The sequence below is a fragment of the Erpetoichthys calabaricus genome, chromosome 13 (assembly GCF_900747795.2).
Source record: "Erpetoichthys calabaricus chromosome 13, fErpCal1.3, whole genome shotgun sequence".
Classification (NCBI taxonomy): Eukaryota; Metazoa; Chordata; class Cladistia; order Polypteriformes; family Polypteridae; genus Erpetoichthys; species Erpetoichthys calabaricus.
Genome location: NC_041406.2, coordinates 11,664,432 through 11,683,394, shown reverse-complemented (window position 1 = coordinate 11,683,394; position 18,963 = coordinate 11,664,432). Strand labels below are relative to the sequence as shown.

General features: G+C 35.5%; 1 protein-coding gene across 4 annotated transcripts in view; it reads left to right on the top strand.

Annotated features, from left to right (window-relative positions):
* Positions 1 to 18,963, top strand: part of triob (trio Rho guanine nucleotide exchange factor b) — a 317,404-nt gene that overhangs the window by 250,920 nt on the left and 47,521 nt on the right. For all 4 annotated transcript variants that reach the window (XM_028817964.2, XM_028817963.2, XM_028817965.2 and 1 more), the window contains 4 exons: positions 3,221 to 3,513; positions 6,562 to 6,732; positions 14,225 to 14,320; positions 16,746 to 16,894. In XM_028817964.2, coding sequence (XP_028673797.1) covers positions 3,221 to 3,513; positions 6,562 to 6,732; positions 14,225 to 14,320; positions 16,746 to 16,894 — 709 coding nt within the window. The remainder of the gene's footprint in view (positions 1 to 3,220; positions 3,514 to 6,561; positions 6,733 to 14,224; positions 14,321 to 16,745; positions 16,895 to 18,963) is intronic.

Genomic DNA, 18,963 nt, shown 5'->3' with positions numbered 1-18,963 from the left:
CTGGAAGATTGTGTGTTCGCTTCCCGGTTCCTTCCTGTGTGGATAGCGCTTTGAATACTGAGAACACCGCTATATCAATGTAACGAAGTATTAATATTCCTATGTGTCCAGCATGCTCTCTCTCGCTCGCACGCCTGTATGTGTGTATGTGTGTGTGTGTGTATCTCACGCTCTCGCTCTCTCTCTTGCTCGCTCGCTGCACATGGTCCTGCAGGCAAACACCGCAAAAATAATATATTGATGGCTGAACACTTCCGGAAAGACACAGTTGTCTAAAAGGAGGGAAAAAAATGAACATTTGCAAAATCCGTAACGCTGCTTTCAGTAAGTACAGTGTTACCGCTTGTGCAAATTAAATCTTGAAATCCTTCGAGTAACTAATTAACTAACACCCACCCACACACACAGACACGGCTTGTGTAGAAGGTCATCTGCTGAGAGAGCGTCTCAACTGTTGCAGGGCCTGCATTGGATGAAGCAGGTGAGACGCTAATGAAACAGAGGCACAGGGCTTATTGATTTTTAAAGACTGCTTCCTTCATTGTGTTTTGAGAGGGAAACATACAATTGTCAGTGACTTACAATTGGAGGACCGCCGATGCTAATGAAACAGAGGCACAGGGCGTATTGGTTTTTAAAGACTGCTTACTTCATTTTGTTTTAACCTCAGTTGTAAAGGATTGTTTTAAGGATCCCATGGGATACCCCTCGCAAACCGCTTTACACGCTGCATAAGGCGATTCACCTCCACGAGAAACATGCCTGTATGAACAGTCAACGTGGCTCGGAGGTGCATGTGGCCTCTACGACAGACGAATATAAATGACGCCGCTTTTTCTGTGCCGTCACGTCCAAGTTGGTGGGCGTGGCTCTGCGAGTTGTCGTCGTATCCAATGGTCTTAGAGTTGGTGGGCGTGGCTCCTTCCTGCGTGCGCCATGGGTGTCTTACTTGTCGGCGGCTTAGTGAATCCACGCCGCTTTCCATGGTTGTCTTGCCTTAGTGAATTATATATATAGATTCTAAAGGAGTCACAGACTTTCAAGCACAACTGTAAAACTGTAATTGCCGTAGAAGAAAGAATGCTGTGAAGGTTTGTTTTGTGAAACTTGTTTTTTAAAGTAATGATTCATTGATGGCTAATGAAAATAGGTTCAATGTTCTTAAACCCTGGGTAGCATGAAAATCAGCATTTGAAACTTATTGAAATGCGGAGCAGGATGCTGAACCAATGAGACATTTTGAATTCGAAAAAAGTGTGGCCTGCTTTATCATTTGGAAGGGTGGCAGCTGTATTGTGGAATTTTCCATTAAAAAACACCCTCCTTTCTCTTCCTTTCCTTCTCCATTTATAAATCTCCTATATATTACGGCCAGCATAGAATTCATAGTTGGTAGCTGACTCTCGGGTACCTAGTCTGAGGACTGCAGACAGATTGAGAAGAAATCTGTGATTCAATAAACTAAGCTTCTTAAATGATGCAGAGTTGATATTTAAGGAAATATTATTTATTTAAGAGTCTTCCATTACTTTGCATGCACATTTAGGAAAATAAAACAAGTGGAAAAGAAGGCTTCTGCTTGTGAGGCTACATGCCAGAAGTGCCATGCTGCTACTGGTGGCAAAAAGTAACAAAACTCAGATGAAACCAATCCCTTGTGGATCTTTACCCAAGATCCAGTTCCTTCGCTACTGGTCACTAGCTATCAACCAGTAACTCTTTAGAAAATGTTTTTAAGAATGGGTCAAATTTCATTACACAATCTGCGTTTGGACTGTAATTACTCAAAGCACCGTTACACCATTTAAAGCCAATAATATCACATTGCATGATTTCTAGTCGGTGGGAATGTCAGACGTGGCAATTGCTTTTGCCAGTCTCGTCACTTGTGTATTTCAATTTACACAAGTTGAAATTGCAAGGCATATCAGATTATATGACCGTGTGTTCCAGCATATTTTCACATTTTGTGAGATCGCCCCTTTTTCTTACAGCCAATAACATGCTGCCTGATGGAGTTGGTGAAAGTGTGAAGGGTTTACATGTATGGTGAGTTCAGCCACAGTCTCTGCCCTTCTCTCACATTCCGTCATGGCACATAAAACACGAAACATCAGATTGGCAAATCTCTTTTATTTCTGCAAAGTCCAGAACTCCTACATTCCTTATTGCACATAACTGCATTATTTGAATTTTATTTGTAACTGAGCACTCATTGATTTTCAGCTCACACATACACACATAGCATGCCCCTGTGATTCGAAACAAAATCAACCCTGCCAGGCATGTCAGACTCACTAAGAATATATAAAATGAGTCTACAACTGAAAATTATTGGAAAATTAGTGTAATGTGACATGACCATAAGGAGCCACAATGGGAACAAAGACAAGTGCCTGAAATTACATTGAGATGTATTGTGTGAGACTCAGGTGTGATGTTACTCTGTTGCAATTTTTTTTTTTTTTTTTTTTTAAATAGACGTTTCCTTTTGACTACTGTTTGAAGTCTAGCACAATTGTTGAGCAAGGGCTTTTTACTTGTTTTAGCAATAGTCTGCTTTTTCTATATACAGACATAATCAATGTGTGTTTTGCTGTTTCAAAATTAAATGAAACTTTCAGAATAAAACTTTACATTATTGAGAAGAGCTTAATAATTAAATTGTCATACATTCAGCATGTCTTTGAACATTTAAACCTACTAATTATTAAAAAACTTTTTCACAAATCATGTCACTTCAGTTACATGTATCAATTTCTAAATAACAATTCATTCAAAGTTCATACAACAGTATTGGAAACAATAATTTTTAGTACCTTAATTTTGAAAATAAAAAAAAAAACCACTCTTGATAAAACCTTGAGCTCACCGTCTTTTTGTTGTTTAAGGTAAAGTAGGTATGGTTGATTCTGATCATTTGGAATCTGGGGTACCCAAACTCTTTCAGCTCTCTCCCATAAATTTACTCAGTATTTTTACCTATATTTTTACATTATATCTGAAGGTACTTTTATAACCAATATTTTGTTGTATGAACAATTACAAACATTTATATGGTTGCTTAGTCATTTAAGTATTAGGTATTTATTTTTGATCTTCACATTTTTTTTAATGGACTCTTTGACTGTTATATAGAAATGTTTGTATTAAGAAAAATATTTTCAACTCCATTCTTCTGTCACCTTTTTTCTGAATGCTTGTTCCCTTGTTTTTACAGATTCTTTGTCAGTTTCCAGCAATGATGCCAGCCCCCCAGCATCAGTCACTTCCCTACAACCTCATGGCATTGGCTCCCAGAGCTCTCCGGGGCCTAAACGTCCAGGAAACACTCTTCGCAAATGGCTTACAAGTCCTGTACGGCGACTAAGTAGCGGCAAGGCAGATGGCCATGTCAAGAAGTTGGCACCAAAACACAAAAAGAGCAGAGATGTACGAAAGAGTGCAGATGCGGGATCTCAGAAGGATTCTGATGATAGCGCAGCAACTCCACAAGATGAAACAATTGAAGAGGTCTGCATTTATTTCTTTCATATAAGGAGCTTATCTTCAACTTTGCATGTAGTCTTTATTATATGTGTGTGTGTATATATACAGTATTATTCTACTGTTTTTCTATGTTCGTAGCACATTTCAGTTTTTATTCCTCCGTGTACCAATATGGAGTTGCATTGTGCTGAAACCTGTCAAGACAGCGACTCAAAAATGTTACTTACCTCATGTGGTTTGTAGTGATAGTTAAGAAAAAAATAGTATTATGTTTTTATGCAGAATAGAGAGAGCATTTCCAAATGAATTGGAGCCTATGAAGACCAATACTGGACACCAACAAATAATATCAAAAGAGATTCAAGAGCAAATCTCACGTTACTCATGTTGCACAATCCATTTGTGAAGTCATTCATTCATCTGCTAACAACATGCAAAATGCCTTCATTTTACGCTAAAATGTTGTTAAAATAAATACCTCCAGAAAATGACTTTATTCCTCAAACAGGAAGCCTGTTCACACAGGATAATGCTTTTAAATTGAAGATCCATCTCTTCCCCTCATTCACTGGCTAGAGTCCTGTCTTTAGTTCAAAAACCTGCTCCGTTTAAACTGATCTACTATTGCTGATATTTTATTGTTGTCCAGCGTTGGTCACCATTGGGTCCGGTTTTGTCAGAAAATGTATGTTCTTTCATCATGAAATCATGGTCGAGAAAGATTTTTAATCTCCTCACCAAAAACCACGTGAGATATACTGTGGTTGGAGTATTTGTTTAAGGCTTAAATAATATACCTGATGAAATTAATTCTTTGTAATATATGGACTAAGTTTATTATTGTAATTTTTTTCTTGTCAACTTGTACATATAAGAACCAAATAGCAAAACCACATTTCAGGAGCTGAGCTTTTAGTTACTAAAATAATTTTTGGTTTCATCGCTTTTCTCTATTGCCTTTTTTAAGTCTGATTTTCTGTTACTTAATCATATAATAGTTCCTACATATAATATATAATATAAAAATTGTATTCATTTTTTACCCTTCTGAGAAGGTTGTGGTTATTTGTGGCATATGGTCTTTCTTTTCTTACCCTTTTCTGAAAAATGTTTACAATTTGCCTAGTCATTTCTTGTTAGTATTTTCCAAGATATTAGTGGAAGTATTTTTTGTGTTATACTAGCCCAGGTACCTGTCCAGGACAGGTAATAGAATAATTAAAAATTCCTGTACAGCCTGCCTCTCAGACTTGGTCATTATTTTCGAGGAGCCTTTCTCACCTCTTGTTCGTTTCATATTTTTTGTTTTTGAAAATTACTATCAATATGCCTCCTACGTCTTTACTCCTCCTCGTGTGTCTCACGCTGTCACTTCCTGTTTTGTTGGATCATTACAAAAAGCAAAACTGACCAATCACACCAAAGCTAAATTGATTGATTGCATTGCTGTGAGGGACTGGACATGCAGACGTTAGTGTTTTATTATATGGTAGATGACATATGCAGACATTGAATACAGTAGCTATTGATTCTTTTGATGTTGCAGTGCCGTTTTTCTGTTATCTGATGGTACGAAAGCAAGTAATTTTATATGAAGTATATAGGATATGCTTTTACGGTAATTTTGTACATAGGGAAATGCAATGCAATGCGCTATTGTATACTTGCATCTGAACCTAAATACTCCCAACAATCTTGTCAGTCAACATTGTTTTTTCAAAAATAAAAAATTGTCAAGTAAGGCAAGTCCGCAATCAATGACAAGTAAGTTTAGTCATGTTACAAGTCAGTGGTCTCAAATTCAGTTCCAAGAGTGACACAATATTTGCTGGTGTTATCTCTGACCAGTTTTTTAAATTAGAAACTAACTCTTAACTACTGTGAAGCACATTATTTAATTCTGTGTCTTCATTCTGATAGATTTTTTACTATTGCAGCTCTTTCTTGGTGAAGAACACGATGCATATGTTTTGTAACTGGACAAAATCAGCTTTTCTCAGTCTATTACTTAATCATTTACAAATATTACATCAAAATTGCTTTGTTTGATCAACATGCACAGGTGTACAAGGGTCTAAAATAGCTCACTAGTATTAACTCAATTTACATTTTTTTGTTAAATGGCTGCTGGTTAAGGAAATAAACTATTAAGACTTATTCTTAGAAGCACATTAGTTTAAATGTGGACAGGTAATGTTTTATTAGCTGGCATAGTTGGCTTAGTAGTAAATGAGAGATTAGAGTGAAAACCTGCAGCTTCTATGGCACTCACAGCAGTGTGTAAAGGCATACTCCACCAAAATTATTTTTTTTATATATTACTTACCCCATGTAGTTTGTAGTGATTGCTGAGAAAAATATTTAATCGCGTATCCTTGGAGAAGTTGTGCTCAAAACAAGAAAAATACATGCATAATTTTCTAAAATATTAAGTTACTTCCAGAAAAACTGGTGTACTATGCAAACAGGAATACATTCCTTTAATACTGTGCTTTTGCCCACATTGAGCATACAACTGGATAACGGACATATAGATTATGCAGTACAAGTAATGAGAAGTCTTTTCTTTTTTCCATGGATGTTTTTTTAAATTGTTTGCTGTTGTACTACTCTAGTCTCCATTGGGTTCTGCTATATCATAAACTTTTTTCCTCTCGTTCTGCTCAAAACATGAGATTAAAAATTTTTCTTTGCATCTCTACAAAGTTCAAGGCATAAGTAACATGTAAAGAAAATGTCATTTTTGGGTGGAATACTCCTTTTAGACCCCTGTTTTAAAGCTTGTTGCTAAAGATGTTTGAAAGGTTACAGGAGTAGTGGTACAGTCCCCTCAATACCAAGCCATGTGAACGTCTTTTTACATTAGCATTCTGTATTGTCTGCTATTACTGCTTTATTACCTTTCTTTTATTCACATTAAATCAGATAATCATTAATATTAACAAATTTCAATACAACTCCTAACTGCTACTTAATTTCATCTTCATTTTGTGTATCTCTTGAAGTGACATATGTAGCATAGTTTAAGAGTGCAGTAAACTGGCCTCTAACTCTAATTATTTTATCTTACAGAGAGTGAGAAATGAAGGCCTTAGCAGTGGTACGCTTTCCAAGTCATCATCCTCTGGAATGCAGAGTTGTGGAGAGGAGGAAGGTGAGGAAGGGGCCGACTCAGTTCCACTGCCACCTCCTATGGCAATCCAGCAACACAGTCTTCTACAGCCAGACTCCCAGGATGACAAAGTAAGGCTTATGTTACTTTTAGCAGTTCATACCTTTTTCAGAAAGAACTGGCACATTTTCTTGCTATTTTGCGTAAGGTTGTGGTTACTTTTAATAGACTTAAATCACTGCAATATGTATAATATAAGAAGATGTGTTTGTGTATGACCACACATAACTTTTGGTACTCTGTGTTGTGTGCACTGAATAACAGGGGTGATTCAAATTATGTAGAGCTTGTATGTCTTTTTTTGCCAAAGCTACTGCTGATTTTTTTTTATTGATGCTAAATATTGTCTGTCCGCCTTGACATTTTCCGGAGACATCTGTAGATCTACATTAAATATTACATATATGAATTGTTTTTAGCAGTGAATCATATCATTAAATTATTGAAACAAATAAAAGCTTACAAAGTTATTCTTAGAATATTTTCCTCACAACAGTAAATAATAAAACACTGCTATCGCTTCTTTAATACCAAAGTAAAGAAGAAAAATCAAAACCATGAATTACCATAAAGGAAGAATATTACAAATATCTACAGAAGCCACACTGTAAAATCTGCAAAGACAAGACATCCATGTAAAAGGACGATTAATACAATTAGGTAATTTGAATATGGCAGACACCTGTTAGTACATTTTCATACAAGCCATGTACTTCAAAGTGCTTTGCAAGAAGTTAAAAGAAAAAAAAATTACAAGGAAAAACAGTGAATTAGAAATAAGCAGATGAATGAATAATTGAAATACTAAGAATAGAAATAATAAATCAATACATACTTAAATAATACAGATATACAAGTAATAGATAAAGTAGTCTTTACATTTGGATTCATTTTCGAGTCTTGTAAGCTGCAATGGTCAGATGGCCAGAGAAGACTGAATAAAATGAAAAAGAAGCCAAAAAAAACAAGCTGGAGGAAAAAACAAAAATCGTCAGGGGTTTCAAGTCCAAAACTGGGTTTTCTACCTAAAGTAAATATGCTTGTGTAATTCCTTATTTCTTGTCCAAAAGATTCGATATGGCGTGTCCTGTCGACAGTTGGTGTGTCCACATTTATTCCAACGTCACAGGTGGCTGCCCGGTACTTTGATCAGGTGATTGTGGCGCAGAACACCACCACAGAAAAGAAGGAAGAGTAAAGATTATTAATCATTGCAAATCCATGAAGATATGTTTTCCATACATACATATTCTGTTAGAAGTGGAACTAAAATGCAACCATGAAAAATCCAAATTAAAAAAGAGTTGTTTTATTATTATTCAGTATTTCACATTAGTAGCCTGACGTGTCTATTAGAAAAAAGTACTGTCATCAATAGACTCCAAAATGTGTAAACTTAAAAATAATCCTATTTAATGGGTTAATAATTTAACTGTATGGTAAATTAAGTTTAAGCATCTGATTTTATTGGTATTTTTCAATTCTAAAGTAACATTTTTAAAGTATATACAATTAAGCAGTCCTCATTCAGCTAACATATTTACTGTGAATGTTTTTTGCAAGAGGATTCACAGATTATTGAGCAGATTTATTTTAAATAGCACATTAAGTACATGCATAGTCAAACAGTGCTTCACAGATAATAAAAGATTTCAGTACGGTATCAGATTTATTAACTTACTAGTATAAGTAAGAGATGTGAGGAAATTAGAAATAAGTAGGAGTTAATTTTGCCGAAGAACATTATTGAAGTTGAGTATGGATAATTTTAGCCTTTTTTTTAAATTACTGTAGTGTGAAAAAGCTGTTATATAACAGCCACAGATTTTAAAAAGGGGTGAGATTACATTGCATAAAATAAAATGTAAACTTCAAATGCATGACTGACAAGGAAATTTGCTTTTGGTTTTGAGTTCTATACTGTGTATATGGAAAAAGTCAACTAAATTATCAAGAAATATATAGTATCAAGGCGTTGAATATAAGCCGTAACTGAGTAATACAGCATGTTGCAGTAAGGTAACTGGTACAGATTGTTTGGTTAAAATCCTTTCTTAGGATATATATTTTCCTTGATATTTCTCTTTTCCTATCTCAGTGTGTGTGGTCTTTTTTAATAATGGCAGGAGAAAGGCAGAGCATTTTTCTTAGGCATGTATGAAATGAGGGTCTTTACAACTGACAAAGAGGATACATGAATTAGGAGAAAAGAGTTTTCCAGTTGCCCCGTCAACCTTATTTATAAACACGGGCAGAATAACAGCTGTATGTAAATGGATTGGTCACCGTTGTTGAGCCCATAACTTACAGGTAACCTGACGGGTCTTGTCTCTCTGTTTTTGAGTGACCTTCTGGAAGCTGAATGTCTACGTGGAAAAAAGTTACATTTTGATGCATAGTTACTGTTCAGGGAAGGTTAAGAAAAAGCAGAAAATGTGGCTTGTGAAAAAATGTGGGCACCACTCCGGCTGATTCATTAATATAAATGCATTAACACATTTAATGTTAGCTTGATGCTTCATTTTTTTGATATCTAATGTACGCTGTGCAAGGACAAGAAACAGGAAAAGAGTTTCCTTCCCCTGATTGCTGTGCACTTTCACAAAATAGTTGTACTTCAGCCTGTGCCACAGATACATGTTAGCTTGAAGCAACATGCTGAGCTCTCTTAAAGGTCAAACATGAATATTCACATCTCACATGCCCAGTGATACTACCCAGAAGCACACTTTGTAAACTTTCAGTATTGTGCAGCAGTCTTAGGATACCTAGGAATAGTAGTTTTAAATCTATTTTAACTCTTACTGAGTATATACTTTCTTATGAGAACACAGCATTAAATAAAAATAAACAGCGATACAGTATAAAGTAACAATAAAGACTTCAGAGTTTCAAATAAAAGTTTTGACGTTTTTTGAGATGTCTAAAACAACACAGGTATGGTTCCCAAAACTCTCTTCACGGCCCAGAAACCATTCCATGTATTTGTTAAAGTCCACCAGCAGTACACCTGATTCAAACATCGGAGGTACTGATCAATCAAACCAAAAATGCTAGTGTTGCAGATTTTACAAATACATGTGTGTTGGATGGCATCCACAAATAATGGGGTGCTTTCAGGAAAGGTATGGAAACGGCCCAGATGTCAGACCTTGACAGACATATTATGTATTAGTAGTAAGGCTATAGTCAGCAACTTGTACATACAACTGGATTTACATAATGTCTTGTTCAACCTTTCATTAATAAATTTGAAAAAAAAATTGGCAGGTTGAAGACATGGGAAGACCCAAAATGCTATCAGTATTTAAAGAATAAAGAATAATACTGGAAGTTGGTGAAGTGCATGCACAGAGTCAACTAATGTGAACGTGCTTGTCGTGACCATGCAAAGAAGTCCTGAAATAAATGGTCTTTTGGGGCAGACAGGGTGCATCTAATATATTATTCTTGTGGAAAAGCAGCAAGCTGAACAGGTTACATTTATATCCGCATTACTGTGTTTTTAAAGAATAGTTTTAAATAGTTTTAAATAGTTTTTATAGTTTTAATAGTTTTAAAGAATAGATAGTAGTTTCCATTTTTCGCCTTTTATTTACACTCTACTGGCATTTTTCGCCCAAAAAACAGACTTTTGGAAATGCCAGTTTAGTGTTGCAGTGTGGTTGGATGAAAATACAGTTTTGTAAATGCAGACTCTAATCATGCCCTGATTGGTTAGTGCTAATTACTTGGCCCTTCCTAATTGGTTTCTGCTCATTATGTCTCATTCCTTGACTGATCACCTTTTATGAAATAAAAAAGCTATTTCAACATAGAGAACACAGAATGGTGCTGCATCTAAATTACGTTTTGTACAGTTTGAATGCTGCATACATGAAGAAAAAGCAAATAATTTTTCACTCTACAGTTTTGCACCAAATCCTGAGGCCAGCAGAGTAACCATCCCTTCAGTGATTTTTCTGCTCACGCGTGCATGCCCATTGTAGGCGAATGGCTATGTCATATGTGTTTTCATTTGTTTTAATGTGCTCAAAGATGCTTTTGTAAAAAATGTGAAAATGCTACTCTGAATGAAGATAATTTTTGCTTAGAAGTGCTGTATGCAAAAGACCGTAAGTTCTGCATTCACATGGTGTGGTACTTTGCGGAGCTTCCATTTGTGACATCTCACCTGCCTGCTTCTTTTTAATCAAATGTTTAGAAGAAATGTGAGGTTACTGCTGATTTGATACTTGGTCTGCACAAAATGCCTTTAAAGGTATGCTTAATTTGTACATGCATATAATGACCTAAATATGCACAATTAAAGTGCATTGCATCACTCACATACATTTTATCCACAAAAATTTCTGACTCTGAGCTCTGTCCTTGAAGGCCATTCATGTGAAATTTGTAACTGAGAATTTTGTAGTTTCTGTCTGTCTAATAGAACATGAACATAGTAAAAAAGCATGAAGTGAAAATCCAAGACAGAAAGTCTGAATCTAAATTTGAACTTTTTTATTAAAAAAAAAGTCAATTTGAAAAAAGCCTTAGCGAGAACTGCATGGTTGGATTTCTTAGCTTTTTGTGAAGCACAGTAGCAGCTCTGTCAATGTGTTACGGATCATTGCAGCTACAGTGCCTGGGATCTAGTCAAATCTGATGGAATTGACTACTGAAAAGTTTGAACAGTTTTAAGTTCATCTTGCTGCAGCTTTGGGAAAATGGTTCTTTTGGAAAAGCTCCATCGTTCAGCATGACAGTAACCACAAACACACTGCAAACACAGATCTATTTAAAGTGGATTGCTGTCAGTGTTAGATTAGCCTCCTTGGGACCTTGACCTCAGTGTAATTTAAGATGCTTATGACTGGGGAAAGAAAAAGAGCAGCCATAGACAAAAGAAAAGTTAATGGCAAATTCGGCAAGAAGCTTGTAAGAATTTACTACTGGACTGCTTGAGCACTTGGTATAGCAGTGTACCAAATCTGCTTTGGGTGTGCATTCTAGTGGAGGACACACAAAATGCTGTGTTTTTTTTTTAACTGCAAAATATTCTTACTGCTTTTTATTGTGTCAATGTTTATTTTTTTCAGTTCTGGTGTTATACAGCCTCTTTACAGGCAGTTAAACACTTAATGTCCATTTACCTAGCTTCAAAAATAATGTCACTTTGTGGCCTAAGCCTTTTGCATGGTGTGTGGATAACTAAGACTGCTGAATGTTTACTTTGTAAGAGCCAGTCCTAGAATGTTTAATGTTAAAATGCACTTAAGTGTCTGCTTAATTTGTCATAGCTAAGTAGATAACAAACAATTCTGTGTAACCCCAAATACTGTCTTGAGGGGGAAGTTCCTTATTGCCCAGCTTTTCTGAACTCCAGTAGTAGAATTTTAGCCAGTCTTTACTACAATAGGAGCATAATTATTAGTTATATATGCCTTGTTTTCAATGAGGTAACGATGGCATTCAGTTTTCTGACAGTTCGTTTCATGTCTGCATGTTTGACATCCAAACATATGATTGCGTGTTATATAGAGAACTTATAAGAGAAACCAAAAGAAACATAAGATACACAAGTCTTGAACAGAAACATCTTGTATAAAAACATTTCTTTTGTGTTCTGCTCACTTCCCTGCTGGTGTTTCACCATTACTCTAGATCCATTCAGAACACTCATTTGGAGTTCATTATTAGATGGAAAATATATATCAATATGACAACACACATAAAGGCATATTCCCCAGGTATTCTTAGATGTTTAATATTTAAAAAATAATAGTGACAACAGTGTAAAATTGAGAATGCTATCATTGAAGGATTTTTAAGAGCCATTTGCAGAGATGACTGGTTCATATGAAAATATTTGCTGACTAAAGTGTAACTGAATAGTGTTCATCCAGTCTGGGATAGACTTCTTTTTCCATTTGTATGGTTACATATTTTTAACCCAATTTTTTTTTTCTTTCAGTTTGTCAAATTAATATTCAGCAGCCAGCAATTTTATTTTATAACCAGCAGTGATCATTCTTTGGAAATAAAGTTTTTTTTTGTTTCAGAAACTAATGGTATTGTTTTCTCTTTTGTTTTTATTATAATCATACTATTTACCATAGCATTATGTTGATTTATGTTCTGTCTCTGTTTTATCTCAGTTTCCATATCTTTCCATTTAAATCATTTTTTTTCCTTCATTGACCCTCTTAGTTTCAACAAGCAATGTTTGAGCAAAGAAATGCACACTCTACACCAAACATTTTTGTTTGTCATTCATTGCCTCTCATTGCATGGTTGAGTGACCACTTTCTTAAAGACTTGATTCTGTTCATTTCAGTTTTAAAGATTTGTCTGAACAGTTAGCCAAGAGGTGCCACATCTCTACTTGATGTATTTGTAGTTATCTTACTACATTACATTTAGATACATAATGTATATATGTATGTATATATAAAATATACTGTATATATACTTTTTCTGGTATGAGATTGTACATCCACATTAAGCTTCCTTTTAGACTTACTAAAACAAGCATTGCCTGAAACTCCATTACTGAGTGAAGTTTCTAAATTTGTATTGGTCAATGCAATACATTAAATTTGCCCTTGTACCTACCAGCTGTTGAGAATAGCTTGATACTCCCTTCTACCCACCCAAAATCCCTAAATGTTTACTGCCATTGTTCACAACCTTAGTGTTAAATTTGCATCAGCTAGCTGAAGAGTGCAGAGGCCATCTTTAGTCTGCTCTTCTAATTTGGGAAACTGGAATTCACAGCAATGGTGAGCTTTTCGAAACGTTAATATATTTTTGTATTAGAAACATTTCTTGCATAAGTTGTTTTCACATTCCCCTACGACATTAATAAATATACTTTAAATTCAATTCCATGATTGATTGTTAGCATCTCTTCATTTAAATGTATTTCTAGTTTACTTCACTTAAAGTCTTAACTAATAGTGGGATAACTGCAGTTCTTAATAAAGAGTCCTAATTAACACTTAATGATAATATAAATGTCTAGTCAAGGATTAAATGGAGGTGTTTTTAAAGAAAGGGCTACTTTTAAAATAAATCTAAATATTCTTAAAAGTTAAAAGTTTGTTTAATTGACAATATTATTATTATTATTATTTAAAAATCTTTTTAAATGTAAATTACAATAAAAAAGAATTCTCTCCCATGATTTTCATGTGGGTTGTATAGGTTATTAAATGGAGGGATGGATTATCTAAACTTTGTCAACAGCTGAGTAGTCGTAAAAATAAAATTTATTCCCTGTTAATTTAAATTAGACTTTATATGTAAACAATGTATTCAGTGCATTTCACATTTACTGTGAGTGAAGATATCAGACTGGTTAAAAAAAAAAAAAGGTTTAATCAATGTTCTGTGTATTTATTGTGAAGTGTGATGTTTATCACACAGATTCTTAGTTAACCTTTTCTTTTGACAATTCCGCCCCCCTATGTTATTGCTTACTCTTAAGAAATAAAATGTGTGTTGACATGTGTGGACGTGAAAACTGCTTTTTCATGTTTCTTCTTCCTCTTTCAATGAAATCTTGTTGTCTTCATGCAGACTTCATCTCGTCTGTCTATCCGACCTACTAGTTCGGAGACTCCCAGTGCCGCAGAACTTGTCAGTGCTATTGAAGAACTGGTGAAAAGTAAAATGGTGAGAAGTTTTTTGGTTTTTTTTCTGTTCTGTGTTCATAAGGTCTTTGAAATATTTCCCTTTTTTCTAGATGGCTATTATAAAAGGAGCTGCTCCTGCAACCATATATTCTTATCAACATCATTCCAAAAATATAAACTTGTACCCTAGTAATTTTGAGAGAATTAAGAGATACGTAGTTGCTTGTTAGAAATATATTAAACACTTTGACTTGATCCAGTTGATTAGTTTTACAAAAATTAAAATCATATTATTAAGGAAGTAAGTTAACTTGCTTAATTAGAAGTGCAGAAAAGTTCAGCCACGAGTTGGTAGGTATTAAACCACAAAAATCTAATGGCTTTACATATTGTATTTAAAGTAAGTTTTCTTGTAACATAGGAACCAGGAGCCATGGCATCAAGGTTTATATTATATAAACCTTATAGCAAGACTAATAAACCTAACTGTACCACAAGGAAAGTGCAGGGGTCAATCTTCCAGACCCTTTCATACTTCAGTTATGGCCTCTGAAAGAAGTCATTAGTGAAATATGTGAACACATGACATGCCTTTACACTTTACTGCTTTCTTAAGCTCATAATAGAAAAGCTATTACATTTCATATTGTACAATACTATTCATTTCAAAAAGGTTAAAATTTCAATCAGTTTACTAGGAGAAAAAGTCAATTCAGGACTTATAGAATTTGTCTGGTTTAGTCATTCTTTTCTGTTGCCACTCCAGGCTCTCTTGTCTATACATATGATCAAGTGCTGTTTGTTTCAGTAAATATGTGGGCACGGTTTGTCAGTTTCTTTGTTACTTTGAGTTTCTTTCTGCCAAATTGCCTGTGGTTTGTAGACATCACAAATTGTTTGATGCAGCTTATGACAGTTGTCATAGCCTGTGATATAAGTGTGTTTAAGACATAGTGAGCCCCACTTCATCATTACTTTGTGATAACAAAAGCTCTTTTAGACCTGGCTGAGGCAGCGTGTGCTTGATGCTGTATACCGATAATTCTCTTTCCGATCAGCTGCTTTAGAGCTGGGATTCCACACTGCGATACAGTGATATAAATACAACGAGTGGTGCAGTGAGAGTGATATGTAAAAAGATGACCTGCTGTGGCAACCCCTAACGGGAGCAGCTGAAAGAAGAAGGTGCAGTGAGAATAACAATACTAAAGCAGCTATGGTACTTGAAATAGTTTGGCCATTCCGTGGACCATTATATGGTTACGGGTTAATTAAAATCAGATGCCTTAAACTAATAGACAATATGCGGTTAATTTCAGTGTACGTGTAAGATAAAGCCGTGTCAGAGATGTGGATCTAAGAAAGAAAGGGAAACCACACTGGAACAAAAGCACTGCTTTAACTCTGGGTGCCGCCAGTTTGCAAAACCGAGCAGAGAACTTGCGTACACCAGGGATTGAGCTAGCGTGAAAATGTCGTGGCTTCACGCAAAGTTTAGTTTTTATACATCACAATGTGAGTGTGGAAATAGGCATACGCAACATTTTTGTGCGTACGCACCGTTTATAATGAGGCCCCTGGTCTTGCATTATAAATGAATTTGCACCAATTATAAATACATTTGCACTAAGCTGACTTGTGTTATTGGCAACATTTCAGTGAATGTGTGTAAGTGTTGCATGTCTTGATGAGTTGTATTTATTTGACTGGAGTTAAAGATGAAATCGTAATGATGAAAATAAAAACTTAAAGATAAAAATATGTTGGTCAGTTATATCTAATAAGGAATATTAATAATCCATCCCATTCAAGTTTTTTGGTTTTGTGGAGATGGATTTTAAATATGTGTACATAATATATGGTGCACTTGACCAATATGGACTACAGTACATTCTGTATATCCTTAATCTTTCAGCACTGTCTTGGATCTTGAATTTATTTTGTGTTGGAAATCATCATGCTTCCATTGTTTTGATTATTGTTTGGGTCATAATATCAATGTGCCTCTGTTATAAAACCTTTGTTAAATTTCTGTCAGTTTATATTCATTACCCCAAGATTCTCAATGGAATTAAGGATGCTTCATTTGAAGAGTTTGCTGAAGATCAGGTAGCATTTTGTGTTGCCATCTGTATTTTATGTAGGCCTTGTCACATGGAGCGATTTACAATACATCTTAGAGCAGCAAACAGATGTATAGTGTAATGGCAAGAAAGGAATATGCTTTATAATACATTGTGAATCCTGGTGTGTTTTCATTAAGAACATTTTTGTCAACATTGAAAGAATTCCGTTTATAATCATGTAAGTTATCTGATCCTGACTCTCTTTTGGTGTAGGATGCAGGGGCAAAAAAAAAATGTACACACTACACAAGAATGCATATTTGTCAAATAGGTGTTAAGCCCTAATTTTTTCAGTTTTCCACTGTGTAACTTGATAATTGTTCATTTGCTTTTCCCTAGGCTTTAGAAGATCGACCAAATTCCTTATCTGTCGAACAGGGAGACAGCAGTAGTCCTTCATTTAATCCATCAGACAACTCTTTACTGTCATCATCCTCCCCCATTGATGAGATGGAAGAACGCAAGTCCAGTTTCTTTAAGAGAAGGCAGTAAGCATCTGTTTAATGAAAAAAAAGCCAAATAGTTTAAAATGGTGTCTATTTAAAATAATCAACTAGGCCCAACCATTTTTAAAAATGTGTACTTCTCTTTTATAGGTTAGATTATACTAATTGCCCTATTAATAATTGTATTTTAGGTTTTGTATTGTTAAAAAAAAAAAAAAAAATGTCATTAGTTACTTCCAATGTAACAAATGAGTAAGAAAGATCTTTTTTTTTGTTGCCCTTTTTGTTAGCGAATACCACTAAAGCAATTGTAGCACCAAGGACCTATTTTACAGTTGACTTGCCAAAAATACAATCTCTTGTCGTTTATTCTAAAAAATCTGCTCTTTTTTAAGTAATATTTGTATGTCACTTGCCTAGAGCCTGAAAATTTTTCACTTCTGCCAGTTTAATAGTCAGAAGCTTCTTACACATTTAACTTTAGACCCAGTTGTTATAAAATACACACTTAAGTGTTCTGCATGCTATATACTTTTATAAACAGAATAAACTTTATAACACAAAAGAACAAGCAAATAAATTACATTAAAACCAAAATGCAATGTATAGCAAACAGTTAGGCTTTTAAAACATCAAGACGATAAGAGAAAAGAACAGCAAAATTCTAGCAGTTGTCCTGCATCAGATGGCAACCTGGCTGGCATCCCAAGGTGCATTATTCACGTTCACTGCAAGCTCAATAGGGATAACATGGTTGAAGTCTCAATAGCCAGGTTTCCATCCAAGGAGTTTTTGTGAAAAAATATTTAGCGCTTCAAATTTTTTTACCGATATAGCTGATGGAAATGCTAATTATCGATAAAATGTTGTACATGTCGACATAATATTTTTCCGTTTAACTTTAGCGCATAAATTCCATATCGATACTTCAGATGTCGCAAAAACTACATTGGAAACAGTTTTTGTCGGAAAAAAGGGCTTTAACGCAAATAAATGTGTCACATTTTCATCACGTGCAATCAAAACGAGAATGGCAGAGCGGTTCGCATGGTCTGATGAAGAGAGTTTTTTTTTTTTTGATTAAACGTCGTTATTTTATATTAATTCAAATTTCAGTTTTAATTAAAAACCTTAAGGGAAGCAGGTTAATTCAGTTGTTATCGCACTGTGAAGGGATGTTGAAAGGTAGGCTCACCTGTACAGATCCGATGCTGCAAACACAGCTGCATCATGGGCACTTCCAGGAGTGCCAACGCAAATGTCTCGTATCATGCACCTGTCATCAACAAGGGCCTGGAGAACAATAGATGGCCACCCTTTGCGATTAATGTAATCGCGGTAGCCTTCCGTCGGGGGAAGAATAGGCACATGCGTGCCATCCAGCGCACCGTAAATCTGTGGCACAAGATGCACCAAGGAATTGCGGTATGCAATTTCATTGGCCTCCGCTACAGTTGGAAGTCTGATAGAACGCCGCATTAATTTTTCTTTAATAGCGGTGCACACAGCATATACACATCGATGGACGGTAGTTTTACTAACCCCGAAAGTTTCTCCAACTACTCTATACTCGACGCAGGTTGCCAGCTTGTAAAGGGCGATGGCAATCCGCTTTTGGGTTGGAACCGGTGGTCGGTGGCAACCTGTGATGGGCGCAACATCAGGACTGATGAATCCACACAACATCTCAAACGTCGGCCGTGTCATTCTAAAATGTTGCAGCCAGAGATTTTCTGTGAAGTGTCTCTCCACCACCTCCTCCCAGAAGGTCTTATTCCGTCGTCTCTCCCATACCCGTGGGTTTCGTCGCACTGGGGTACTTTTTTCGAGCTCTAGGGCTATCAGACAACCAAAAGCTTCATTCTGCTGTCGTCTTCGGATATTATGTACAATTCCAATTATTTGTGAAACTGAAATAACAGTAAGCTGGCAAATTTCAAAAAACTGTCTGAATAATCTCTCCATTTCTTTGTTTAGTGGAGGGGGTGTAACGTGGAAAACAAAAGGTAGATAATTTGCGACATACACAAAATTATGTATGGAAACGGCTCAAGGGCAGATTTTTTTCGCGATACAACAAAAGTTATGCGACAGTTCGTTTTTGGGGGGGG